The 27,641-nt window shown below is 46.5% G+C and overlaps 6 protein-coding genes across 6 annotated transcripts; all 6 read right to left on the reverse strand.

Annotated features, from left to right (window-relative positions):
* Positions 1-1,565: 1,565 nt before the first annotated feature.
* Positions 1,566-2,557, reverse strand: TbgDal_VI620 (hypothetical protein, conserved; the record flags this gene model as incomplete). The annotated part of the gene is made up of 2 exons (XM_011775565.1): positions 1,566-1,943; positions 2,030-2,557. 2 exons carry the CDS (start codon positions 2,555-2,557, stop codon positions 1,566-1,568), a joined length of 906 nt encoding a protein of 301 aa, XP_011773867.1.
* Positions 2,558-6,083: 3,526 nt separating this feature from the next.
* TbgDal_VI630 (T. brucei spp.-specific protein) lies at positions 6,084-8,420 on the reverse strand (the record flags this gene model as incomplete). The annotated part of the gene is made up of 1 exon (XM_011775566.1): positions 6,084-8,420. The coding sequence occupies one exon, from the start codon at positions 8,418-8,420 to the stop codon at positions 6,084-6,086; it is 2,337 nt and encodes a 778-aa protein (XP_011773868.1).
* A 2,652-nt stretch (positions 8,421-11,072) lies between these two features.
* TbgDal_VI640 (myotubularin, putative) lies at positions 11,073-16,391 on the reverse strand (the record flags this gene model as incomplete). Its single annotated transcript, XM_011775567.1, has 1 exon — positions 11,073-16,391. One exon carries the CDS (start codon positions 16,389-16,391, stop codon positions 11,073-11,075), a length of 5,319 nt encoding a protein of 1,772 aa, XP_011773869.1.
* An 869-nt stretch (positions 16,392-17,260) lies between these two features.
* TbgDal_VI650 (hypothetical protein, conserved) lies at positions 17,261-18,871 on the reverse strand (the record flags this gene model as incomplete). The annotated part of the gene is made up of 1 exon (XM_011775568.1): positions 17,261-18,871. One exon carries the CDS (start codon positions 18,869-18,871, stop codon positions 17,261-17,263), a length of 1,611 nt encoding a protein of 536 aa, XP_011773870.1.
* Positions 18,872-19,390: 519 nt separating this feature from the next.
* TbgDal_VI660 (hypothetical protein, conserved) lies at positions 19,391-24,082 on the reverse strand (the record flags this gene model as incomplete). The annotated part of the gene is made up of 1 exon (XM_011775569.1): positions 19,391-24,082. One exon carries the CDS (start codon positions 24,080-24,082, stop codon positions 19,391-19,393), a length of 4,692 nt encoding a protein of 1,563 aa, XP_011773871.1.
* Positions 24,083-24,412: 330 nt separating this feature from the next.
* TbgDal_VI670 (hypothetical protein, conserved) lies at positions 24,413-27,355 on the reverse strand (the record flags this gene model as incomplete). The annotated part of the gene is made up of 1 exon (XM_011775570.1): positions 24,413-27,355. One exon carries the CDS (start codon positions 27,353-27,355, stop codon positions 24,413-24,415), a length of 2,943 nt encoding a protein of 980 aa, XP_011773872.1.
* Positions 27,356-27,641: the final 286 nt, after the last annotated feature.

The following is a 27,641-nucleotide window of genomic DNA, read 5'->3' on the forward strand; positions in this document are numbered from 1 at the left end:
AGAGAGACGAAGCAAAAAAAGAAAAAAAAGTAAAAAGTAAAGAAAAAACATAAGAAAACTGATTGTAGAGAAACGAAAAGGTCGGGTATCTATCGCGGGACTCGCAGGTTAAACCAAACCAAACCAAACCACACTGCGCAGACTTAAGAAAGATCTTTACGAGTCCTTCACTTCCTTCTTAAGTCACCAAATAATAACAATTATCATCGTGTTTTGTGCGTACCTTTTTTTAAAAAAATATATATTTGAGTCATCTTGCTTTACCTCTCCTCTTTATTCCCGTTTCAGTACCTTCCCTCCCCCTTCTTTCTCTTTCATCATCAGCATTATTGCTATTATTATAATATATATATATATTAATGGTTAATGTCATGATTTCCCCCCTTCAACTAGCTGCGATGCTTACAGATGCACCGGTAGGTGAATGCGTGACGGGCTCAATAAAATATATAAAAATACAACAGACGGCGCCTTTATTTTGTGTGCACTTTCGTCCGCTTCATTTTCGTTTCTAAACGCATTCACCCCATTTCATTTCATTTTATTTCATTTTCACTTTTCTTCCCTTCTTCCAATACTTCACAAAATATCGGTTCCCCTGCCGCCCCTCGTTTCTGCTAATCCTTTCAACTCTTTTTTTTTTAAAAAAAAAATTAATTTCTTTTTCTTTTTTCACCTCCTTCTGTGGAATTCGTTAACCCTTTTGCTCTGTTTTGGGTTTCCAACCTGTTTATTTCCCCCTCTTTTTAATCTTCCCGCCCTCATCCTTTATCCTTCATCCTTTATTCCTTATATATATATATATCTCCTCTTTTGCTTTTGAAAATAATGTACGTTACCAACGCCACGCTTCCTTCCCTTCTGTTCGACTCCTCTCTCCATTAGCCAACACTTCCCTCCTTTATGTTACTTTTTTCTTTTCTGCCTATTTTGTTTTATTTTTCGTATTCTTTTAATGTTATATTATATCGTATTAAATAAATATATTCGTTTTTATCTCCACTCTCTTCCTCTTTCTTTTCTTTTTTAAAAAAAGAAAAAATCAATTCATATTTGCGGCGGGTTCACTGGTAGTTTTCTCCCTTTCCCTTTTTTTCTTCTCCGTTTTGCCAAATTCCGCCGCCATCACCGCATCACTTACACGTCAATTTCACACAACCGACTTATCAACATGAATAATCACCACAATCACAGAGAATAAATGACAATAAATGATAACAATAACACTTGAAAAGCAAACAAACGAAACAAAACACCAACAACCAACAACCAACAACCAACAACGAAGTTAAATCAACTTCAAGAAGCGGAATAGTAACAAACTAGTAGACACACGTAAGCAGAAACAGACAAAACAGCACGCCCGATCGGCCGAACAGTTACTACAGAAAAAAAAAAAGAGGGAACAAACAAACAAAAAAAGGGAGGAAGAAAGAAATAAATAAAGAGAGGAAAATACAAAAAAAAAGCTTGAAGTGAGCATCGATACACCCAACAAGTACATGACCACCTTAATTCACCCTAATCTGGCCTTTTGCGTGCACACACACACACACAACAGAATGTCAGTCCCCTCCCACCACACTACTGTTATTATTATTATTATTATTATTATTACCACTGCTGTTGCTGTTGGTTGATGTGGGCGGTGGGGCCGCTGCACCCGTGCCAGTCGTTCCCGGTGCAGCAAGGAAAGAATCGGGAATATCGCGCAGAAGATCCGACGCGTTCAGTTGATGCATTTCCTCGTTTTCTAACTTCCATGCATTTTGGTTGAAAACCTCGTACTCGTTCTGCACTACGCGCCGCATCCACTGATGCCGCGCCTTGTGGAAGCACCAACCTCGCGACACGAGCACTTTAGCGGCTACCGTTTGCAGTAAGTCCCGCGGCATGGAGTAAAATATGTAAAACAGAGTTTCATTTTTATATTTCTGCAGCATCCTGAATGTGGGCTGCCGTGGCCTGGCCTGTTTGTAGCACTCCGGAATGCGATATTCGGGAATGACAGGCACCTCTGGCCGTTCTAATGCAATACTCGCGAGTGTTGGGTGTAGAGGCCTCTGCTGAGCGACATTAATTCCGAGTGAGTTGAGTTCAAAGCCACGTGTAAGATACAGAAATGCCGCGCTGTCAGACTTTTCTGCGTTAACAGGATGTTGAATGAGGTTTGGTAGTGCGAGGAGGCCGTAAGGACCTTCCACTGCCACACGCCCACGGGGTTGCTGTTGAGCCTGTTGTTGTTGTTGTTGCTGTTGCTGTTGCTGAAGTTGTTGTTGTTGTTGCTGCTGTTGCTGTTGGAGTTGAGCCTGTTGTTGCTGCTGCTGTTGCTGAAGTTGGGCCTGTGTTGCTGCTGCTGCTGTTGAAGTTGGGCCTGTTGTTGCTGCTGCTGTTGCTGAAGTTGTTGTTGTTGCGCTACCAATGCTTGTGTGGTTACGGGGAATACCCCACGCAATGACTGATATGGGTTAGGAGCTCCTGCCTGTGCGGGGTAGGCGATGGGGATTCCTTGCGGAATGGTGCCCGGGTATCGTGTTCCCTGGTTGCTATTGTTCATGTGATATTCTTTTTTTTTTCTTATATATTTATTTACTTATTAATTTTATTTTCTTCCTTTCCCTTTCGTGCCGTTTCCTCACCTCCTTCTTCGCGTTCCCACTACTTTTCCTTTTCCTTTATCCTCTTTTTTTTTTTTGAATAAAAAAACTACTGTTTCTCTTGTTGCGGTAACTTAACAAATGACATAGAATAGAACATGCAAACAAAGAAAAAAAAAAGCAGATAAACGAGACAAACACAAACCGAAAAAAGGAAGGAGAAAAATAAATGGGGAAAAAGTAAAGTAATGCGAGCCGTACACTTTACACTTTACACTCGCGACAGCACTGAACTAAATGATAGAATGAACTATAAAGTAATAATAAAAATTCATGTGATGCGCGACCGATGGCTCGTCAAACCGGAGGGGTGGTGGCGTGGCTGGAAGGTACGGAACCACACACGCATATATAAATATAAATATATATATTGATGTGCAAGTAATTGCACACTTCTTCATTTACTGTCCTTCCTTTTTGTTTATTATTTTTATCATTATTGTTTGAATTGATTTATTTCGCATCTCTCGTAATGCACCTAATGAAAGTAGCAGCTGCGTTTAATCATACCCAAGTGAATTTCTGTACAGAACCACGCACATATATACACCTATCTTATTGTTGGGACTATGATAATAACAGAAGAATCTAAAGAATATAGATGAAGAACAAAAGAACGAAGCGGATGAATTTGGTGAAAAGCCAACGATAAAAAGCACATATACGTTTTGCGTCATATCAAAACTCAAAAAAACAAACAAACAAACAAACAAACAAACAAACAACAACAACAAGAGTTGCGGTGGAGGAGTAAACACTAACGTTAGGAATAACAATTGGGGATATTTCATGTTTATTTTCTCCCCCTTCATTCTTTTCTTCTTTTTTTCCCCATCCTTAACATTTTCATAATCGTCATTACTACCACCGTTATCAACATTATCACTAGCGATGCTTCCCGTTTCCTCTCAAGGGAGGTGATGGAAAACATAAGTGAGAGGAGAGGAGGAAGATGATGGGAAAAAAAAGGAAGAAAGAAAGAAAAATCTCTTTCTGAGACGGGACAGGACGGGACGTAAAACACATAAAAAGGATTAAAACAAAAACAACAAAACACTCACATACGGAAGCACATATATATTTATATATATTTATTTATTTACGTATTTATATATATTTATGTATGTATTTATTTATTTCTCTCTTCTTACTTTACTTTTTTCTTTTTTCCCTTCCCCCCCCTTTGCGGCTACAGTAAGAAACTGTTGAAGAGAACACCAGCTATAACAACGATAAAAAATAGTAAGATACTACTACAACAGGTTTATGGAAAAATAAATAAATGAATAAAATACGACATAGTAAAAAAACAAAAACAGCAACATGCGCATACAACACATAAATGAAAACAAAATATGTGAAACATTGACACTAAAATAACACATATGTGCATTACAACATTCCAAATATAACATGATGAATTGTATACGGCCTGTGCGAATAACATTTACAATATATATATATATATATATATACATATATGTAAACAAAAAAAATAAACGTAAATTTTTGTGCGGCACCACTTCGAGGTATTGAAAAAATTAAAAAAAAAAGAGGTTGCGGTACTTTTTTGCGTGCATATGAGGAACTGAGAGGATCATATGAACGAAATAAATATTGAAGTCAAAAACAACAACAACAACAACAACAAAGGAAAAAACAAACCCCCAAAAAAGGGGTGGTAAAAGAAAAGAAAATGTAGGAGAGCTCACATTAAACCAACATATCAGCTGCTGCTGCGTCCTCTTTTTCACTATAAATATTAAACATATATATATATATATATATATATTAAACCCTCCCGTTACATTCATGCGTTTCTATTTGTTATATTTATTTTATTTATATTTATGTATTTTTTAATCTCCACACACGTGACGAAACGCATGTAAGGTTGAACCCGTGACGAACGATATAAATATAAAGTAAATGTGATGTACGTGGATCCGCAATCATGTTCTATGGAGGTTATTTAAAGTACTGAAGCATGAAAAAAAAAACAACAACAACACCAACTCTAATAATAGTTAAAGCGAATATATGACCCAACATCGCATTCATTAAAAGAAAAAAAAACAGATTCTTAAATAAATAAACATAAACAAAATCATGCAAACTAACACAAATAAGCATATAACACACAAAAAAAAACATTTTGCGTGCGGCACATAAAAAGGTATGGAAAAAGGCGTCATAGAAAGTTCGTTTTTTTTTTACATTTTTTTTTAAAAGATAGCGGAGAGGAGGAAAGGAAGGCCGTCCACACGTACACACATGTGAATATGACTCACATTTACTAAAAAAAAAAAACAAAGCAAAACAACCGACAAAAATGAGGAGAAAACAAAACAAAACGAGAAATCTCCTTTACCATCTCCCATACACTTATCGAACAATTAATAAGCCCCCCTCCCCCCCCACACACACAAAAAAAAAAAGAAACGAAACGAAATGAAATGAAAACTCACAAATAGACATATTTGTGTACATCGTTGCGTTACAGCAGAAACAACAAAAGCATCAATATCGATAACATATGAACAACAATAAAAGTAATACACATATGCATACATACAACACACACACACACACACACACACACAAACGAAAAAGAAAACAAAAAAAAACAACTAAAGAAATAAAAGAATGAAAGGAAAGAAAAAAAAAGAAAAGAGGGCTGAGGAATGATTGGATTTGAATGACATTTGACGTTTGCGTGTGGGTTGTTGAGATGAATGTGCAGTTACAACATCCATGTGAAATGATGGTATGAAGGAGTCTGAACAATCATCCCAACCGCAATGGAAGCAATGCACGTTTATGTATAAGTATATAATTTTATGTCGTTTGATTGATTCATTCATTCATTTTGTTAATTTTCTTCTTTTGTTCCTCTTCTCTTCTCTTTTCTTTTCATGTGTGTGTGTGTGTGTGAGAGAGAGAGAGGCTTGCATTTAATAAACCCTTTAAACACCACCTTTTCAACACAAAGCAAAACAACATATCGATTAAAAATAGGGCAAAAAAAAAGTTCAAACGACAAAATAAAATAACACACACACAAAAAAAAAATAAAAGGAGGAATACCGTTTTCTTTCATTATTTCTTGGCAGCCAATTGGACACATCACTTCTCGTTACGGTGGTGTAATATAAAAACAAGGGGCGAAAGGGGTTGAGAGAAAGTCATTAAACGACAAATAAACAAAACAAAAAAAGAGCAAAAAGAAAAAAAACAAATACGAGGGGAAGAGCAACTAACAAAACAACCAAATAAAGTTAAATGGCGGTACATGAATATTGTACATACGTGCATAAATAAATAAATATATATATATATTTATATTTACATACGCGCGCCAACTCCCTTCGTATTATACACTTGTATACGGCACTTTAATAAAGAAAAAGAAGAGTCGTCATTCCTTCATGAACCGCCATTCTGTTGGTCTAATTGAAAGGCCGGCATCTGTAATTTCCCCCATTCCATTCCCTGATACACCTTCAGAAACAAATTCGATACATTATTCGATGAGGCCGATTGAATGGTGTCCGCACTGGCGCAAGAGGCCTCACTGTTGAGGCGGGCAAAGTTCAGCATCAAACCTGAGAAAAACGGAGGAGCATTATCGGGGTTCTGCGACAAGACGCCCTCGGAATTCTCCCGTCTTGTCGTCCACTCCAGTGGCTGCTCCTTCGTGTTATTCGCACTGCACGGAGCGGGTTGATTGCTGTACCGTTGATTAATGCTGTTGCTGTGACTTTCTATTCGTTCACGCGACGCCGCGGCATCCACTGGTGAGTATAATCCCCTCAGGGCGTGAAAGTGGTGACTAGCGAGGCGTTTTGGTGTGAAGAGACTCGGGCTGCGGCCAGGTGGAACGTTAGAACCAATATATGAAGATGCTGGAGTTAGTGGATGGGGAAATGGTAATGCTGCGTCGGGTCGCTCAACTACCGGTGAAATATTTTCACCGTTGCGGCCATAATCCAGCACAGAAAGTTCCTGTACATGCTGAAGCGGGTCAAAGGCATCTGAAACGATCGTGAAATTCATGGGACTTCGTACGACACGCGGGCGGCACACTGTTGGATGTTTGTCTTTTACATTCAGGCCAAACGCTTGCGCGCCGGTTAAACGTGTCATGCGACTGTCGAGTGACTGATTATCCATTCGAGAGAAGTCCGTAAGGCAAAGCACACCTCCCTGTAACTCCGAATATGCACGTTGAAGGCTATCTCGACTATCTCTAAGCATATCCAGTGCTCCTTGATCGTTTCCCAACCCATTCCACTCGTATAGCGCGGCTGAGGACAGGCTAGGGGAGTCATTTTCATTTCCCCTAAGTATCGAAACAGAGGGAGAGCTCATTTCCATATCTGCACGTGGGGGCTCGTCCAGCCGACGTTGCTGCTTGAACTCTTTTTTCATCTGATTTGCTCGTTTGAGTCCTTTCGACCTTTTGCTTCTTGGGGGAGAATTGATGTACTCTGGCGAAAGGGAAGTGGATGGTGATGGCAACAACAACTCACACCCCATTTGTGGAAGTAAGTGATCCGCGCCAACAAACATCATCGCTGTCATGGAGCGCCCAGTGGAGCCCAGTGTGAGTTCGGAGATTGAGATTAATCCCGTCGCTTCAAGTTCATCGTTCGAACATTCTCTCTCATCCTCAGCATTGTCTCTGGTTGCAGCGGGCACCAATCCATTCTTCGTATTCGCAGATGCTCGTGCGGACTCTCCTTTGGCTCTGCGACCGTCACACGCACATGCACACGCGCACGTAATCGGCTGCTCTCTGAAGGACACTGTTCCGTGAGGATTAGCCGTGGATGGAGGTACCAGTACAAATGTAGAGGCTTCCCTGTACAATTCACTCGTGAATCTCCTTGATCTGCCTCCTGTGTCATTGAGAACGTTCACACTCGTACAGCAGTTATCTTTGGATACCCCACTCGCGCTGGTATTGGGAGGCGTTTGACTCAGAATTTCACTGTTGCTATTTCTTCTTGTGTTGGGACGGGATGAGGTTGTGTGGCACCGCAAACAAGTCGAGTTCTCCTTCCGCTCCTCATGATATATTTCCCCTGCTTCGCTGTTGCAGTCACATCCATTTGTGCATTCCTGATACCGTCGGTCCACCTCCACAGCGCAACGATGCAAGCGGTTGCTATTCTTCCTGCATGCTGGAATGGAAATAGCACTGTTGCTTCTACCATGATTCATTTTACAGCCGCTGTAGCAGCGCTCAACTCGTTTTGGCGCGACCCTCTTAACAACTGTGGAGGAGCGAGTTCGTCCTGTACGGCACTTTCGAATGCTCCTCGCAGCGGTGAATTTCGGTAACATCATTCCTGAAAAGCACAAGTCCCTGCCCCCATCAAATATCGGGGTGGGCATTACATCATCGAGGTTGAGAGTGGATTCTGCCGTCTCCTGCTCCTGTTCCTGCAGTTGATCTTGTTGTGGTTGTGGTGGAGGCGAAACGGTGGTTCTCTTGCCATTTTTCTTCGTTGTGACAGTCCTCGTTCGTAACAGCCGGACTAATGGCGGACAGCGCGAGCCACTGTCATTTATTTCCTGCAGCAGATGGCTGTCTACTCGCATTGTGTCGTGCCCAGGTTCCGTATCAATAATGTTGCTTTTATTATTGTTGCCGTTATTGTTATTGTTGACGTCATTCCTGGAGCCTTCAGCTGAGCTGGAAGCGTAGGAAGATTGAATCTCCTTCTTAGAGCCCTCCACAGGGTTGTACATGTGCATGGTTAATATTATTTACTTTTTTTCTTTGTTTTCAAAATTTCCCCCCTCCACGCCCAATTATTTCTTTCGCAGTGGCAACACGAACGAAATCGACAAACCTCTCCCCCTCCGAAAACAAAAACAAACAGTGCCGGCAACAGCACTATAAAGCGTGTCTCTGTTGCTTCCCTTCCTCAGCACAAGGACCTCCTTGAGCGTACGTGCGACCTCAGTTGAGGATTTGGTGATTAATGATAATAACAGAGGCAAAATTTTTTTTTAAAAAACAAAAAGCAACGAATGAAGCAAACACGAAAACTGAATTACCGCTAACTTTCTTTCTTTTTTTTTTTGTAAGCGGTGTTGCTATTAATTCTGGTGCGGCTTGTTCTGAAGTCACACCACCACGAAAGAAAAAAAAGTAAAAGAGAATACCTCCTTGATAAACCACCGCTGAAGAGTTTAGAAAACTCACAAAAAAAAAAGATAACGAACAAACGAACCCCCCTTTTTTAAAAACAACAACAACACTCCTCCCCTGTCTGGTGACCTTTCACTTCACTTGTTGGTGTTGTTGTTTTATTTTTTTACCTTTAGTTATTGTGTGGTCACTCACCTCGAAGGAAGAATGACGTTTTTTTTTCCCCCCTCTCTTTTCCTTTTCCTTTTCCTTTTCCCCTTTCTTCCTTCGTTTTGTTCTCACAAAAGACTTCTCGATATATAAATATACAAGTACAGAAACTTAACACAAACTTTATGTAAGTCCTTTTTCTTCCTTTTCTTTTTATTTCTCTATATATTTGAAATATTTAAACACGCAAACACCAGCACCAACCACTGGGGAGAAACGGGTGAGACGTCAGTGGCAGTAAATACACTAAGAATTAGAAGGAAACGGGGGAATTACAATAAATCAAATTCAACTCCCCTAGATGTATAATATGTTTATATATAAATTTATATATGCGCGCCGTGCACTTCCAGATCAATCCCTCCCCCCCTTTTTTGTATATTCCTACTTACAAAATAACTTACACTTGTTCGTGCGCACAAACTCCAAAGGGTGGTGTGGAACTCAATATATAAATAAATATAAATATACAGACGGTATGTATATACGTGAGAAAGTAAATAAATAAATAAATAAATATATATATATATATATATTTACGTGTAGTGGAAAAGAAAAATAGGCAACAGCGAGTTTGAAGGTTGTGTGTTGCACTGGGGCAGTACCTTATCTAATAGTGAGTTTTTTTTAAAAAAAAATGAGAAAGAGTTAAGGAAAGAGATGAAAAAGAAATGTTGTGTTTGACATAAATAATGTGTGGTTTTGAGAAGTAATTACACCAACAGCAACTGACACATATACACAATTGAGTGAATAACAGCGGGTATTCCAACGACAGATACAGAAGGGCAGTGCCACTTCGTTGCCTGGTTTTCTGAATTTTTTTTCCTTCTTTTTCTTTTTTTTTTAAAAATGCCCTTTTGTTTTTATTTTCATGCGGATTCTTACGAGTCCAGATATAATTATATACGAGGGGAGGGGATCATAGGAGGAAAGTGAAGCCTTTATTTCCCTCTCCGAATAAGCAAACAAACAATAATAACAGTAGTAGTAATAATAATAATAATAATAACACAAAGAAAGAAAGATTAAAAACACACACACGCAAAAAGAAAAAAAAGAACGTTTCATGCGAGAACTGCGACAGCTGCTGATTGCTTCACTGCCATTTTATCCACTGGAACCAAAAACGACACGCGCAGACTATATACTAATTTAAAATAAATAAATAAATATACATATCTCTCTTATTTGTCAGGCATAAAGGAAAAAAAAAGACATTGGATGGAAAGGAAGCGTTATCTCGAACAAACGAACAACAGCGACATCAGTGGAAGACTAAGAGTAGACAAAAGGGCAAAAAAAAAAAGAAGAGAAAACCAGATACCCCCCCCCCCCCACGAAACTTCTTTATAACATATTGTGACAACGAAGGAAACAAAATAGAAGAGGAAAAAAAAAAAAGAAAACCGTAGCTCCAGTGATAAAACTAATAAAAATAGAACCACCAAACGCCGCTCCACCGTGGGATCTCACTTATCTCTATTTCTTTTTTTCTTTTTTAATGCCCTTTTAACGCTGCTCATGCAACATCATCACTGAAGATAAATATAAAACACATCTATCTCATGGCCCCTTTGCACGAGCGATTATTAGACCAACGCTCCTGTTTTTCCGTTCATCATCTGTTTCCCCTCCCTTTCTTCCTTCCTCATTTCAGTTCACTCCACTTGATTCTTTTTAACATAACCTTCGCTCTTGCTGTCCTTCCATCCTTTAGAAAGAAAAAAAATCCATGACTTCGTTTTCGCCTCAGAGTGACGAATCTACACAAACTGAGTTTTACAAATGCATCATGCATACGAGACAAATTATGTATTCCCGCCGCCGGGCCCGCAGACATTGATAACAGAAACTAAATACAAAAGGAGGAGATAAGCTATCGGGTTGGGCATAGCAAGTCAGATAAGGGGACGAAACATTAAAAAAAAACAAAAAAGGTAAATAAATGAGCAAGAAGGCTGCCTAGCTAACCCTAACCCTAACCATAATCAATAGAACGAAGGAGAGAGAATGAAAACATCTACATTTGAAACCCGCCGCTACATATCAAAGGCCTCCTCCAGTTCATCCAGAAGAGACTCGTATCCACCGTGTAGACGAGGCGCGGCTGGTTCCGGTGGTGTTACCGCAGGGGTTTGTTGTTGTGACCGTCTCGCCTCCGTTCCAGTGCCGCTCGGCGAATTTATAGATCCTTCACCCAGCGAAGATGTGAGTGAAAATGGCCGCCCTACTCTGCTTTCCTCACCAGCTGGCGCGGCCTTCTGCTGCAAACTGCTCCATCGTTCATCCAAAAAGGGCAAACTTCGTGATTTGGTTAACTGTTGGCCGGGGTCCCGCTGACGCAGCGCACAGCTTTTACTTGCCCCACTGCTGCACTCACTACCCTCGAGCCTTCCACAGCTGTTATTACCACTGCGACGGCGACTGATCTGACCGCGTGCTGAATACGTGCTTTCACACAGAGCGGCATGTGAGAAGGAACGTCTGAGAAAGGGATCGCCCGCACCCATAGGTACGGGACTACGATGCCCCGCTAATCTAGCGGGTGGCGTGAAGGCAGCACCTCCACCTCTATTCACTCCACAGTGTATGACCGGCTGGCTACGCGTTATGCGCTGATTGGTTGTACAACCTGTAAATGGCTGTTGGCCACTTTCAAGACCCTCTCGACCTTCGGCTGGGGAGCAGTGACCGGCAGATGCACACGAACAACATTCCACTGGTCCCGCATTTGTCGCCGCTAACCGCTTCCCCTCGTCACTATGGCGTTGTTCGCTCTCCACCGCTAAGTGGAAATACCGCTGTGACGTTGATGAGAAGCTATCCCTTAGTGAAGCAACAGTGACCGCATGGTACGTAGATGGGCTCTGCTCACTAAACCTCCGCAGTCTCTGCGGTCTTTCGTAGCAGAAGCTATAACGCATAAAGAAACGCTCCCACAAGGTAATGCCATCTAGGGGAAGTGGATCGAGCAGAGGCCCAACACATTCCTTGTTGTCAGCCAACGAGAAATGTGGGTTCAGCAGACCGGAGTACATGAGAGCATCACTCGAAATACATAAACGTCGTGGCTTACATAGTGAAGAAAACTTACCCACCGCCGGGCACCAGTTGGGAGTATAAATTGATGAACCGCCATAACCCACTTTGAAAAAGGATTGCAGGGGGATGGGATGAGAGCAAGGTGATGTGGTGGCTTCTGTATCTACCGATGCGTTCGTTACTCTGTACTCCCCGTCATCATACGCCCTCCGCACGTCTATAGATGATTCTAGCGAAGTCAGCTGTTCCCCTTCTGTTGGAATGGTTGTCGCGAGAACGAGAGCTATGAGTTGACTGAGCGAAAGTGTGTGTTTTTCCACCCCCCACCGCTTGATGTCAACCTCACAATTCACCGCGAAGGTACCTACGATGCCCGCGTTAAGGATGTCGACAATCAGAAGAAGAAAATTTTCCGTAAATTCGAAGCAGTGCGGGTAGATGCGAAGGAGCTGGTATACGGCATCAATAAACTGTAGCATAATGGGTGAGTTCTGCTTTCCACCCAACAGACTATGCGGTGAGCCACTGGGTGAGGAACTCTCCTTTTCGTCAAACGTGTTCCCGTTTCCGCCACCGTTGTTGCAGTTCCCACTACCTTCGGAAACGGCGCTGCTACCATTTTGTGTATCCCACTGGCTCTTCTTTCCTGTAGCTGTGCACGTAGAGCGGATGGCAAAAGGGTGACCAAAGGCAACAAACTCCTTCTCCACCAGTATGAGAAAGCCTTCTACCGTGCGGTAGTATGGGTCGAGGAGGAGTTGCGATAAAGCACAGACCTGCGGTGTACGGTCCCACCCATCGGAGCAGTTCACCATTACTAAACGCGCATCCTTCCGACTCTGCAGTGGCGTGTACGAGGGTATCTGTTGTGATTCGGTGGGGAGCGGTGCAGCAGACTTCACACCACCAATGTTCCGACATACAGAGTGGAATGCTCTCATCCACATATACATGGTGGAGGAGGTGCCAACATCCGTTGTGGCCGGGAAAAGGGCATTTTCCTCCGATACACCAGCCACTAGACGAGCGGCATCCTCAGCGGTGCGCAGTAATCCACGGATGTGTTCCACCCATGCCATTTTGGCTTTGCCAAGCGGTTGGTTCTCTTGCGCTCGCAGTTGGGCGAGTGATGAGGTTGGTCCCCCCGCTTGGGTGTTCTGCCTCTTTGGAGCCGTAGCGCATTTCATCACGGCTGTGGGAAAGTTCGGATTGTGGGTAAATATTTCTTCACAGAGTGATTCATAACTTTCGCGTACATGGTGAATGTTCTCAAGTGAGCAGAAGCGTCTGTTTTCACCCAGCGAAAAGCCCCCTCCCACAAGCGTACTGCTTAACGCACGTATACCACTGCGGAGGTCAAAAATGTGCACGGGACGCATGCAAGCGTTTCGGTACTCTTCCACAGGGTCAGTCAGTGCCTTTGCGGAGGCGGCCGATGCATAAAGCGCCGGTATAACAGCGGGCTGTGCGGCACGAACAAGCCCCGCTTCGCTCGCTGAATAATAAAATGAAAGTGCCTCCACACGCCCACGTCCACGAAGCCGTGCTGTGTGCAACAGCTTGTCGTCGTGTAGACTGTTCGGTACAACAAAACGCTCCGGATACGTTGTAAAGTGCTTGTGGTCTATGTTAATATCAGTTACTCTCCACTGCTTCAGGGGAATATCCTGCCTTTCAAATTCCTCTGCCACAGAGTAAAGCCACCAATGGTGTGCTCGCCCTTGGGTACTATCTTCACACTCATACTCACATTCACGCTTATCTCTTCTTTCCTCCTCTTTCTGCCCTCCTCGTTCCTCCAAATCGACAAATGCAGTGAGAATATTCCGGATAACCTGCAGATAAAACGGAGTGTATGGATTCGGTAGGACATCACCAGCTGTTAACACTAAGCCGACCATACGCCAAGGTCGCCGAGCGCTGGCCAATAGTCGGTTTCCGTATGAGGATGTCATTGGCGCAATTAACTCGCTATGAACCGCACTCACCGCATCTATCCCATGAAATGCTAGCCACACGCGGCGACATGCCCGGGTTTGCAGCAGAAGAACGGTTGAAGGCGTTCCATCCCTGGTGGTCAGCCACTGCACATCCGCTAAAGAAACACGAGGAAATACGAGTCTGAGCCTTATATAATCTTTGGAATCGGAGGAATCACCGTTGAAATGGCTGGTAGGGTTATCCTCACTATCACTGCCATAGGGAGAAAACGGCGGCTCGCAAGAACCCTCATTGGTGTTGTCGCTGTTACCACTGCGCTCACTGTCGCTGACAACTCTACTTTTGATGTTTGTCACTTCGTTGCTGCGTGACGTCTTCTCTGTTCTTGACGCTACCCGTTCCTCCCCACGGCCAACGGATGCCTGTCGCCTGTTGATGTTGTCAAATGCACTGGCTAAAATAATGTCAGTTTCGGTTAGATATAAATAACAGGGGTGACCGCTGTTAGTTTTAACGCCAATACCACCGGGTGACAGCCCGGTACCTGAGTTATACAGAGCAGCCGTCCCCCCAGCGTTGGTGGTCGCGTCACTTGCGGCCAGCAGATGCTGAGGGAACAGGTCATAAAACCAAACTTTTGTAGTTTTTTGCAGGCGCCGCTGAAGTAAGTCTGCTTTTTCCATTGCTCTGCGACTAGGAAAGAAATCGCCCCTCGCGAGTGCCGATAAACGGCGCCTATATTGCCTCCCTACGTCCGGGGAGAATAGCCCACTCGCTAGGCGGAGAGTTAAAGAGGGGAGAAATCCTCCCGTGATGGCACCACTGCACTTCGTCTTTATGGTGCTGTTGGTGTTACTGCCCCGTTCAGCTGCTATAGCATGCTCCGCCTTCTCATTGTCGTCACTGCTATCAGATTTTGAAACGGCAGGAAGCTGCTCTTCGAGGCTGTTACTAGTTGCAGCGTAAGCTGCTGCGGACGATGACTCCGGCGTACCCGCCCTTCTTCCATCACCCAAACCCCACTCAGTTTTTAAGACATGTTGTTGATTCCCCTGGAGGTGGAAGGCATCCACGAGAACATCTGTACAAACCGACAATACGGGGTATAGTTCCTTATCCTGCTTGACCTCGGGGACGCGACGGCCATCATCGGCAATGTTGCCAAGTTCCTCCTGCATCTGCTGCTGTTGCTGGCCTGAAGACACATCCCCCACACTTTCCTCCGCGCCGAGGGTTGAGGTTGCAGCGGACCACGTCGACACCGAACGCAGCATCGTAGGTATAAAACTTGGCGGAGTCAGCGCCTTTACTGATGGCATCGTACCCTTAGCATGGGATGTCCTCTCCCCCTTATCCGTGCCGCGCCCCGTTTGGAGTGTTTTCGGGGGTCCAAAATCGTCACAATCGTCGTAGCATGTGGGTTCTCTAACGTGTAGGAAACTTATCTCGTCGGTGGCGGGGTGGGCGGAAGTACTGATTGGAGCAGAAAGTGTTTCATGCATCATCTGTGACCACCCAAAAATAATCTCCATGAGGTTATCCACTTCCTTTTCTTCTTCCTGTTGCCGTTCCTTCAACACCCTATGTAAATAGCATATGGCTTGCACAACTTGTTCCACCTGCCGGGTCTTACCATCGTGGTTGCCCAACTTTTGAATCACGTTGCAAAAACTTCCCTGTACACCGCTGTGATTGAGGAAGGCCATATTCCATAGAGATGTTTGCCTGAGAAGTGTTAGTAGGAGTCGCGTAGATTCCCCTATAGCGAATTTTTCACTAGGGAAGTCAGTTCCTCCGCAACCCGTATCTTGCTCTTGCTTGCTTCCTCCATCGCTACTCAAGAGCACTGAGCTGACTGTTGGAATCGTAACGCTTCGGTCAGTCTTAACGAAAAATACGAAACGTGGAGCAGGAGAATCCATTCGGTTTCGTCGGGGCGTGTTCGACGTTTCGAGGGGGTGGGCCCAGTGGAACTGCAAAGACACACGTAAATCGCCACATGTAAGAGTTGATGCTAAAAGTTGGCGCACAACGGGCGGCACCTCTAACTTGGGTGGCACTTCGAGTGCATAACATCTTGCATCAGTTTCTGTCACGTCTTCCAACTCCACGCGCCGGGCGAGCACCAAAAGCGATGGACCAAGTCCACTCAAACGCATGCGCTGCCACTGAACTTCCTCAGAAGAGCCCTCCACTTCGCCGAGCACACACTTTAGCAGTATCATTTCAATGGGCGAAGCAACCCAGTTTGATGGTTGAACGCTTTGTTTCCTCTGATGATGTTCTCCACCGTCCCGTCCTCCCGCAAGAACACCACACGCTCCATCAGCTTGCGTATCGGATGGGCATGGCACTGGTAGCGTTGTTCTATCCATCGCTTCAAATAATGCAGGTTATGTGTCTTTGTATATTTATTCACCTACGCCCCTCCTCTGACTGCGTTTGCCACCGACCACGCCGTCACTACCGATACTTTGCTCTGCTAAAAGCAGAAACCCCCTTCCTCTTCTTAACCAAAACGTATGATAAAACTAAGGAAAGCAGAGGAGTTAAATCGTGAAATCGGTTGAACAAAGAAACTGCAAGAAATATGCTGGTTTCTACATAATTGAAGCGTTTCCTTGTTTAAAAACTTACCCGGACAACCTAAAACTTTCTGGTCACAATCATAAAGCAACCGACAACAGCAATCCCCTCTTACACCCCGGTTCCCTCTTTCGAGACTTGCAACTGCGTGGCAGCGGCGCAACGCTAAAATTACGATCAGTTTCAACGGCACTCAGAGGTAGTGACAAAGAACAGGAACAGAGAAGTAATGCTGAATCCACTTCAAGGAAGGGGAGAAGGGAGTAACGAAAGATCAACCCCCAGATCCATGCTGAGAACCAAACGAAGCGAATACTACATAATAAAGATGTGTGTGTTTGTGTGTATGTGCCAAATAAGTGGTCCAACCTCAGGTAGCAAACAGTTTAAACTGAGGCATCACTTACATGCCGATTCCACCGCAAGATACAAATGGAGGAGAGCAGATGATGGAAATAGGATACCCTTTTAAAAACTTGGTGACTGAATCCTCAATTACGCATCTCCCCCATCCTTCGACACGCTGCACCTCCGATGTTACCCCTTCCTCCTTTTGTGGCTGGTCCATACGATATCCGCCCGTTTTCGATTTTCTCCCCTCCTTCCGACTTCTTTCGGTTGTTGTCTCCGTCGCTGCCTAGCACCTTCCAAGAGCATTCTACGCATTTTTCTTAGCATTTAGCGCTGCGGCAACGACGCTGCCTCTTCCCTCCGCATGATAGTCTTCCCCTCTTTGACTTTTCTTTTCGTCTCTGCCTATTGGTTGGAGCCATTTCCAACGGTTTTGTCTTTCTCGGCGTAGACTTTCATCCTGCCGCCGCAGCATAAGTATTAAAAGCAAGGCATCCACGAGAAGCATCAAAACCAAACCAACTGTGGCGTATACGATGCAATCATTCGCGGGACGTCCTCGCACATAGCCCAAATAATACCCAACAGCCCCCCCAGAGAGAGCCATCAATTGCATATCAAACCCAATGGAAGCACCACGGAGGAAGCTAGAAAAGGACTCCTCCTGTTTCCGGTTCTGTAGTCCCTGTGCCCCATCTTGATGAAGAGGAATGACTGGGTCGAACGCACCGTTGGCCCGCCTGTTGCTGGAGTGCGCCATGCTCTCATAGTACTGAGCAAACACCGCTTGTTGTATCTTGTCAAGGCGTTTATTCTTCTCTGCTCGGTGAGGGTTATTAGTTGGCGGTAACGCCGGGTTAATGATGAAAGAAACGGAGCGTCGGGACTTGCTCCACTCCGACAGGACTGTCTGCTTTTGAGTGCAGATTGCAATGACTTGGCGTAGCGAGAGGCCACGGATAGAACGGCACACATGAAGGGGCACAAGTACTACACATTCATGCGGAAAATCCGTGAACCGACTATGATCATCTTCTTCAATTTCTTCCTCCTCTGCTTGATCGCATCGTTGACCGTTGGTTTGACAGGACAAAGGGAGGAGTTGCCTCATTAGGGTAGCAACAGCGTGGCGCACAAGCGCTACCAACCGTGTTAGAACCCACAAGTCCTCTGCCGTTCTGCAGCGAGTAGTTACATTCCTTTCCCTTGAGGTGTGGTTACTGGGCTCATCGGCCTCGCCAGCGAAGTGAGACTCATGACCGTCAGACGTTGGACGGGCCTTCTTAACCCATTGGAGCACTTGCTTTACGGTGAGTTTTGCTACCCTACTCGTAAGTGGTGTGCTTTCGGGATAACAGTCGCTGGTAGAAGTTGCGAGCGTGGGAGATTCGACGAACTCGGCATGACTGGGTTCTACTGCATTTCTTGCCCTGTATGGTGTTTCTATAGGACTGTTGCCTCCTGGGACAGTTGCGACCCTTATGCCGTCTCCAACCTCATCTTCATCCATCTCACCGCTTTGTTGTCCTCTCTTCGCCTTCAGGGAGTGCCATAACCAACACACAAGCGACATTGTTGACGGTAGCTGAGTTTCCCTTAGTGAATCCCACTTGTTTTGAACAAATGACTGAACAGCGGTAGGGTCTCCGTGCCGGTCTAACAAGAGGCAAAGTACCACATCATGGGCAAGAATGTACACCATCACACACCCTTCGAAAGTGCAAGAAACAAGCAAAGGGGAAGATGCCACACCATGTGTATGCACGTGTGAGCAGATGGATGGGGACAAACGAGGACGCTCACATTTTTCCCCCAAGAAGAAATAGGCAGCTTTTATTTCGTTAAAAACAAAGAGAGGCGTGATGCACCTGCGGACGCTGAGGTGATCCAGCCACCACAAACAACACTGGCACCACATTTACCTTTCTCGTTTCAGTAATGTGCACCCCCTTCACACGAGAAATGTAGCAGATACGCCCGCATCAGCGCACCAACTCATTCTGTACCTCCGATTGTAGTCACAGATGCTTACGTTTGCACGAAAGTCAGCGACGCACAAACAGAGGGATGTTGATGGGAGAAGGATAAATACACGTGAAAGAAACCATTGGTGGAGGAGGAAAGCATAGCAATCAGCATTCCATTCACCACACAGAGTCTTTTCCTGCGGTCCCATTCTCTCTTGTTCTTATCATCCCCGACGCTATCTTTCAGCCCCGCACCTTCATCCCTCTGTACATAGTGATGTATGCGTCACTCGAGCTTCCAACAACTGAAAGTGATTTGCGGCCATTTTCCAAGCCCCCCCCTCCATGTTCGGTTGTTTCACTGGCGCATTTAACCCTGAGAAAGAGTAGAATACAGAGAGGACACGTTTCTAGTGACAGTCAACAGCCGTCAATGATTTCACAATCGCCGACATCCTTCCCTCCTACCGTTACCACGCATCAAACTTATTTTTCCGCAAAAAATCACGGCACCTCACTTCGTAGTCTTGTAGAAGCGAATGGACAGAGGAGTTCAGCATTTCCTTCAGTGCTATCACACCAAATGCGGTGAAACCACCATTGCCATATTGACTGCGGAATGCTCTTGTATTTTTGTCCATAAGAGAATGGATAGGAACTACGAGTAGAGTAGGGTCTGGCGGTGCACCCGATGGCATCACCCTCCGCGATTTAATAAGCTTCTGAATTCGGTAAGGAAGGCTACGCTTCATATTTGAGTCAACTCCATCACCGCTTTCGATACTACTTGGTAGCGATGTAGCCGACAAGAAAGAACCATCCGGTGATGAGCCGCTACATGTCTGGGCTTGGGACCGCGCCTTCACCACGGCACGACGTATGGTGTTTTGATACATGGCACGCCATGGAGGCATTTTATCATCATATAGAGTTGCGGCTGCTTGTAGTTCCGACTCTTCGGCTACCTTGCTGCATCGCTCCCATGTGGACCAGAAGAATTCTTCCACAGTCTTTTTCTTTTCTTCGTCTTCCTGAACAGATTCCGTGTAGAGTACAACGATGACACCCGCAAGTAGGACAGCCCGCTGTTCCACTGACTGAGAAATGAGCGACCGCAGCACTTCCATACCTGCTGCAAACTCCTTGTGCCGGGTTGTATCGAGTGCGATGATCACCGTGGGATGCTCTCGTTGGCATTCACACGCCGCTACCTTGCATGCTGCCGGCGAAGATGTTTGGGTGTCTTGAGTCCACCGCAGTCGCGGAACATCGCGGAAATCCACAGCGTGCAACGCAATCTGTGTTTGAAGAAGCATCTTGGTTGACCCGCTAGGGAGGGGTCGCCGCCATGCGGCAGCGGCAGTTGAAAGAAGTCTCCACGCAGCCGGTGTTGTTTTTGCATCAGCGGCCCGTAGAACGTGCATTTGCTCCCATATACCAATGTGGTCACTGTCCCTGCTTTTCCCCAACTCGGCAGCGGATCCACCACCCTCATCGAAACATGCATCCATATCTGTTGACTGAGGCGTTTTTGAGTGGTAGAGAATACCTTCCCTTAGAACTCTTGCCCGCTCCGCAGGCGGAAGCATCAGGGCAGCGATCCAATGCCCTAAAGACAGATGCTGTCTGTCGGACAGCTGACTCGATACGAAACGGCTCCCAGCACCTCCACTGAGACCGGAGGATGCAAACAAAGATGCCCCATCCGTACCGGTGTCCTCGTCACGGTCGTCGTGTTCTCGCAGATCACTTCCAAAAACGATTATTTTCGATGTGAGACGGAGGATGGGCGTCTCCCGTATCGGCGCATTTGTACTTTCATCGTGGCTGAGTTCCTCATTAAAATTTAACAACGAATCGTCACCTGTCTCACTGTACGGAATCATTGATGGTGTGAAACCTCGGCACATCCAACCTGTGATTTCCTGTGAGCGGGATCCACGACAAATGATGTCAGTAAGGTGCCGGCAAGCCGTAACATCGCTGTAGGAGGCAGAGTAGAAACTGACTAGGTAGCTCGTAAAAGTATCCACCCACTGTGGTAACTCCTGCAGTAACAACGCCACAGCAGAGTACTCAGCTCCAGTGGAAAAACAAAAGGGTAGCGGGGAATGTACCTGAAGCGACTGTTCACGTGAAGGTTTGGAAGGTGCACGCGGGAGAAGGGACACGTCCGCCTCAGACATCCGGGGCCACCGTTGCTCCTTGCCTTTCATTTCGTCTACACACGCCTTTATGACGTCTTTATAAGACACCAAACTGGGGCCACCTGCTTCCGGTAGTCTCGGAGCGGGGTCAACATCTGAGGAAGTTGCGCAATGGGAGGTGGTTGGCACGCTCCGCTGACTTGTGTCTGTGTCCACTTTGCCTCGCTCAACGCGCATTCGTTGCCTCGGGGCGTCCTCCTTTTGTTGCACTTCAACTTTCAATGTTCTTTGTTCACTCTCCTCTTCCACCTCAGACGGCAGAAGCATAATCCTGTCGTCCACAGATGATGTGGTAGTGTCTAGAACGGTATCTACTTGTTGCCGACTTAGATAGGAACCTGGGATGGTAGCGTTATTGTCGATTTCTTCTGAACGCGAACGTTTTAGTGCCGAATCTCCCTTTCCCTGCACGTTTTCCTCAACGTTCGCCTTTTGTTGTGTAGGTGAACCGGGGAACCCACTATGCAAATTTCCAAACGAGATCGGGGGAAACTTTGACACACCAAAGAAAGCAGGAACCGCACTCTGTGAACCGAACAGCATGCTTCTGTTGCTCTGGTCTTGAGCCAGCGTTTCGTTGCGCTCTCCACTTTCACATTCCTGTTTGTTCGCCTGCTGGGGTCTCTCGGCGACGGCCACAATCTCAACCTCGGAATTCTCTGTTGACCGACTGCTCTCGCTCTCGGGTGCTTCAACAGTTGCGTGCAGAGTCGGTGACATCACACCTGGATGATCACTCGGCAGTGGAGTCACCGCTGTTTCAGCTCCACTTGATGGTTTGTACAACACCAGCTCTGAGGCATTTTCATCGAGCTTCTGCTGCTCCTGCTTCTCGTCCTCGTTATTCCTCTGTGAAGATCCCTGTGCGGCAGCATGTGCCTCATCAGCTCCTTTGATGCTGTCGGTAGCGGCTGCCGTATCTGGTAACTCCTTAGTTGTCTCTTTCTGCATATTGCTGCTTGCCAACTGGTATATCGAGGAGTTTTGAAGCGAATTGATCAGTATATTCGCTTCACGCAGAGCCTCGTCCTCCTCTCCATAATCACTTTCATTGTTCAGCACATCCTCCTCGCCACACACTTCCTCAGCATGCAGACCGAAGCCTGTGTCGTTGTGCGTCAGCTCAGTTTCATCATCGTCAAATACGGAGCTACGCGTGGAAACGCTTTCCCTGTCCATCTCCGCCACAACCTCCCGGAGCTCTTCACCCAATTCATCACCCTCCATGCTTCCAGAAACACCATCGTATTCACAACCCATAGTAGCGTTTCCACCCCAACAGGAATCATCCTGAGCTTCTGTCTCCATTCCCTCACGCTTTACTTCCGCACGTGATGCATTGTTAACACACCACGCCAACATGCGCTCCCGAGAGGCCTGTATACCATCAAACCATTCACTTCCTGCGTCCAACAATTCAAGCGCCGCTACATCCTCGTTGTAGGGCGGACAGTAAGGCTCCAACAGTTGCATAAGATTCACGGGGCAACGCATATTTTCGAGATCTGTTACGGGTGGTGACGATGCTCCTGACACGGTTCCCGCCGCATCGCCGTCGAACGCACTTGGAAACAACTCGAAAGCACGTTGCCAGACAGTAAAGCCGACGAAGGAGGAAAGTGTCGGTAGGCACAGACGTGGCTTACCACCGGTTTCTTCTAAGTGACGAAAAATTTGCTCTTGCGTGGCATACGGCGAGGAATCCTGCTGTGACAGACGTAGTACAGTACGGTCCTCACTTAGTTGTGAGCCCAGGCCCATCGTCAGCAGCAATTCCACGCAATGCTTTGGAGTAAAAAGCAACAACTCTGCCAGTTCACTTACAGCCATGGAGCCCCGTACTCGACCTTTTCCGTACACCACTACGTTAGCTGTGACAAGGTCCACAACAGCGCGGAAGCGCGCGTAGCTAAAGGAGTGGGAAAGAATCGCACGTTGCAGGACTGTTAGTCGAGCAGTTCTACAAAGGTAGAAGAAGCGAAACCACTCACGTTGACACCAGCAGTGGATAATTTTGAGTGCAATGCGCACGTGACGGCTGCGTGCCATGCAGGGAATATAGCTAAGTTCCCTATAAACACTACCAAAGTCTACACTGCTGCTTGGTGGTTCAAATACGGAGGTCGGTGCCGCAACTGTGGTGCCTCCAGAAACGGAACTAACCGTCACCTGTGAGACCCGAAAAAATCCTGCACGATTTTCAATTTTCGTCAGCTGGGAAAGACCGTAGAAAAGAATAACAGCAGAGAACATTTCTGAGTTTCTCAACCGTTGCTCCGCTCGATACGACACCACCAAATCACTAAAGCACTGTGCAATAGACTCGAAAAAATTCTGCTTTTCCTGCACAAAGTGTCTACATCCCTCAACACTACGGCACAAGTTTGCCCCTCCCACAGCCAGTGCTGCTACAGTAAACTCCAACCAACGCAGGCGCCGACGCGACTCCCTCCTAACCATCTGCTTCGTCGTTATCGTCTCACACTGCTGTTGCAATATTCCTCCACGTAAATCTCCCCCTTCGTTGACTTTCCCCTCAATACGCTCCCCACACCCATCGTCCTGCAGTTCTGCTCCTACAGGTGGTAGCTGAGGCACCCAATTGGTACGAACTTGCCGCATGCGGTCCCAAAGATACCGCCACACGTCAAAGGGAGCCAGAAACACCGCTGGACCGTGTGGCTCCCGCAGGTAGTGTTGTACAAGAAAGTGCATGCTTTTTTCGAGTGCAGTGGGTGTACGCAAATGAGCCGGCTCCACAACAACACCTGCCGCTGACCGTCCGTATGGTTCGACAGCTGGAAGCTGTGAGATTCCATCGCCGGTGTTGTTGGCGCGGTTCCCGCCACAGAGAGCTGCCAGTTGACCACGCCTCGGTGGCTCATCTACCTTAAACTCACAAAACGTAGAGAATGGTGGGGTAGACAGGGCAGCGCGAACACTGAGGCCGCTCATCACTGTCCCAGCCGCTGTTGGTAGGGCACACGGTAGACCGGGGGCAAAATCACGAAAAATAGCGCAAACGCTTGATACCTTTTCTTCTTTTTTGACTATTGTTCGTGTGCTTCTCTACTCCCTCAATAAAGGATGCTAGCGGCGAGCAGTAACAACAGCAAGAAAGAAAACACCCAAGAGAGAGGAGGAAAGAAAATGCTGATAAACACTTTAACTTTTGTGAACAATCAATATATTTTCTTCACGATATCCATCCATTAACTTGAAGATAAAACAGTCCGTCAACTGCCTCCAACCTTGTGGCACTTCTCACCTTTCGTTATATGCAAACTATGCCTGGAAAATGTATCGGACACACTCCATCAGCACATCTATGAGGGACTCCCCGGAAGAACTACCGGGTACAGTCCCCAAATTTCTATTTGATCTACCATGTGCACCGGCATATGGTTCGCCATGCAGCCACCTCTCTTCCTCCACTTCGCCATGTAACCCGAAACTCAAATTCATCGTTCTCTTGTTGTTTCCACCACCACCAATGCTTCTCTTGTGCATTTCACCCGGGGTAGTGGTGACTCCCGTTCCAGTTCTAGTTGAATTAGTGCCGAGAAGTTGTGATTTCAAATAGTCTGCGATTCGGCATCGTACCCGCTGGCGCATCGCCTGGGGAATTGCTTTCCCGAAGCTAAAAGAAGCACTGATATCACTACACGTGAATGAATTCGACTGGCACAAAGCCTCCCACCCACCGTTGACTCCAAGAAAATTTCGCGTAATGTCATCGCACGCAGCACGCAGAATGTTCTCCCTTTCGCTTAACGCATCTTGCGGTGGGCTATCATAGGTAAGTCTAACTCTGTGGTTCTTCTCTTTGGTGTTTTGAGAAGCTGCACGAGTAACGTATCTGTCGCCAACCACAGTAGCGTATGACTCTAGCTCATGGATGAATTCCACGAGCTCCGCTACCACACGCGCCACCCCTCGCTGAATAACCCACTGCTGTCGCTTGTTGCCCTCTGCAGCAGCGGCAAGAGCGCTACTCATGCGGCGGCGGTGCGTACTTTCCAGCTTCCGCAGCGTTTCTCTTTGCATGTCTTCCAGAGTTGCTATTTGCCACTGCTGTTTTTGCTGTTGTTTTTCCACACGCTCCATCAGCATCTTCCGGTCTTTAACCATTGCACAGTATTTGCGACGTTTAGCCTGCAACTGTTCCTCCAGCTCGGTAGTGCGCGCTAAAGCCTCATTCAGCCTCGCTTCAATACAGTTGTACTCACATGCAGGTGATTGAGGCGCGGTAAACCTCGCATTGCGGGCATCAGCACGTTGTTCTTGTAAAGCGGTTGGCTGTGCTGCTGCAAGTAATACTTCCTGCTTCACTACTGTATTATGAAGAGGCAATCGCGCCGGACGTGTCACCCGGCTCCCATCCTTCACGTTCTGCACAGGAGGCCGACGATCCTGCCTTACGGGTTCTGACACATTCGTTTCGAGACGCTTCCTATTTTGTTCCTCATTCAGCTTAATTTGTTGCTTTAACATGCGGCACTCAACATTTCTTCGACTGAGTTTATTCTGAAGAGCCTGCAACACCTTGGCTATCTGCTTCTCAAACAAAACATGGCGGCGGGACTCTTCTCCCGCCGCTGTGGCCCTTTCCTCCTTAACCTGCTGCAGCTCCGAACATGCTTCTCGAAACTGCTCCTGTGCGCGCAACAACGCCGCCTGTGCTCTCTCCTCTGCTTCTTCTTGTTGCTGCTGCTTCTCATCCAACTCCCGTTGCAACTGCTGAATGTGTACACGTTGCACAGCAGCCCTCTCGTCCGCGATTTGTTGCTGTTCGAGTAGTTCCTTTCGCGCGCTGACGGCCAGCTGCTGGAGTTGAGTTCGTAGCCGTTCCCGCTCGGCAGACAACATCTGTTCACGTCCTTCGCTATCACTAAGACGTCTTTCCAGGGTGGCTACCATACTCTCCAGTTGCTTCCGGGTGCCATACATACTTCGCTCCGCTTCCGTGTGAAAGTGTGCGTGGAATGTTAGTTCTGTTTCGTCTTCACAGTTTTCCTCGTCTTCTGCTTCGAGGTACTCTTTATTCCGGAGCCGCTCCAGTGATGCACGCAGAATGACTGTCTCCTCCCGAGCCGCCTGGAGACTGGCTCTAAGATGCGCTTGCTCTTCTGACATGTCTGCTATTCTTTGCTCGTTAACTTCGAAGGTGACTGTTAGCGTGGCATGGTTAACAGTCAACTGCTGTAATTCCTCTTGTAGCAATTTCGCCTCATTAGTAGCTTCTCGACCAGCAGCTTCGGCCTCCTCATGCAGCTTCTTATATCGTTTCAGCTTCTTTTGGTTCTCTTCCCGTTCGCGGATCAAAACTTCCTCAGCTTCGCGAGTGGACTCCCTGTACTGTAACTCGCATTTCTTCCTCAACTCCCGCTCACCCGCAAGATTGCTTTCCATTTGTTGCAACGCCGCCCGCAACGACCGCACCTCATCCACAAGTGTGGAAAACTCCTGCATTTCTTCATGAATGTACTGTAAGTCCGCTGTATACTTTTCCTCACGCTCCTCAGCCTCTCGCCGCGCCTCCGAAAGCTGCGTTATTAGCTTTTTATTTTGCGCGTTCAAAGAGGTGATGTCAGCCTGCTGCTCACGTGAGGCGCTTGCTGTCTGCTTTGAGGCGGTATCTGTTTCATTGCAGTCACGAAGTTGTTGGAGTAACAGACGCTTTTCCTCCCGTAACCCTGCGACCTCACCCTGTAGATGCGCTAATTCCAGGTCCCGTTGCTTCAGGGTATTGGCTTGTTCACGAAGCAAGTCATCTTTACGCTGAAGCGCCGTAAGTATGAGCTCAGCCATACTCTCATCATGTTCCGCTTTTGCCTCACCCCACCCCCTTTCGTTCTCATTTTCATTCCGTCCCCTTTCCGCCACCGTATACCGCCCACCACTGTATTCACTCGTCTCGTCCCCACTCACATTCGGTGAGCGAATCTCACTTCCGCAGAATTGTGATGAAACACAGGCACTATCATCCATGTTTATGGCTACCCCTTCAGTCACGGAATCGGGGCTGAACTCGTTGGAAGCCGGCATATCGGTAAAAATACCATTTGAGTGACACGCAGGAGGGCGGGGTAGGAGGTTAGGAGGGAGGTACCGATATTGTTGATGTAGCGACGTTGGCTGCACGCCTTGACGACAATCACGACTATGTTTGGATACGTTTCGTACATCATGTGAGCCCGATGGAAAATCCACCTCGTCCATTGCCATCGGAAGCACCCCTCCGGGCACCTTCGGCTGCCTTTCTCCCTTTGTCGCAGTTTCCGATAGCTACAAGAGAAAAAGCGAATAACATTCATATTTATATGGGAAAAGCTGTAGGTTAGAACTGGTTCCCCCCCCATGGAAGACATCTACTTTCACGTGGAAAACAAAACAAAAACACAGATAAGCATTTATTCGAGGTTTCCTCCAAAACTCAGCGCTCACACACTAAGTCCACACGACTTGGCGCTCGAAACTAAAGTTTTTCCCTCGGATGCGTGCATAAAAAAAA

The sequence above is a fragment of the Trypanosoma brucei genome, chromosome 6 (assembly GCF_000210295.1).
Source record: "Trypanosoma brucei gambiense DAL972 chromosome 6, complete sequence".
Classification (NCBI taxonomy): domain Eukaryota; phylum Euglenozoa; class Kinetoplastea; order Trypanosomatida; family Trypanosomatidae; genus Trypanosoma; species Trypanosoma brucei.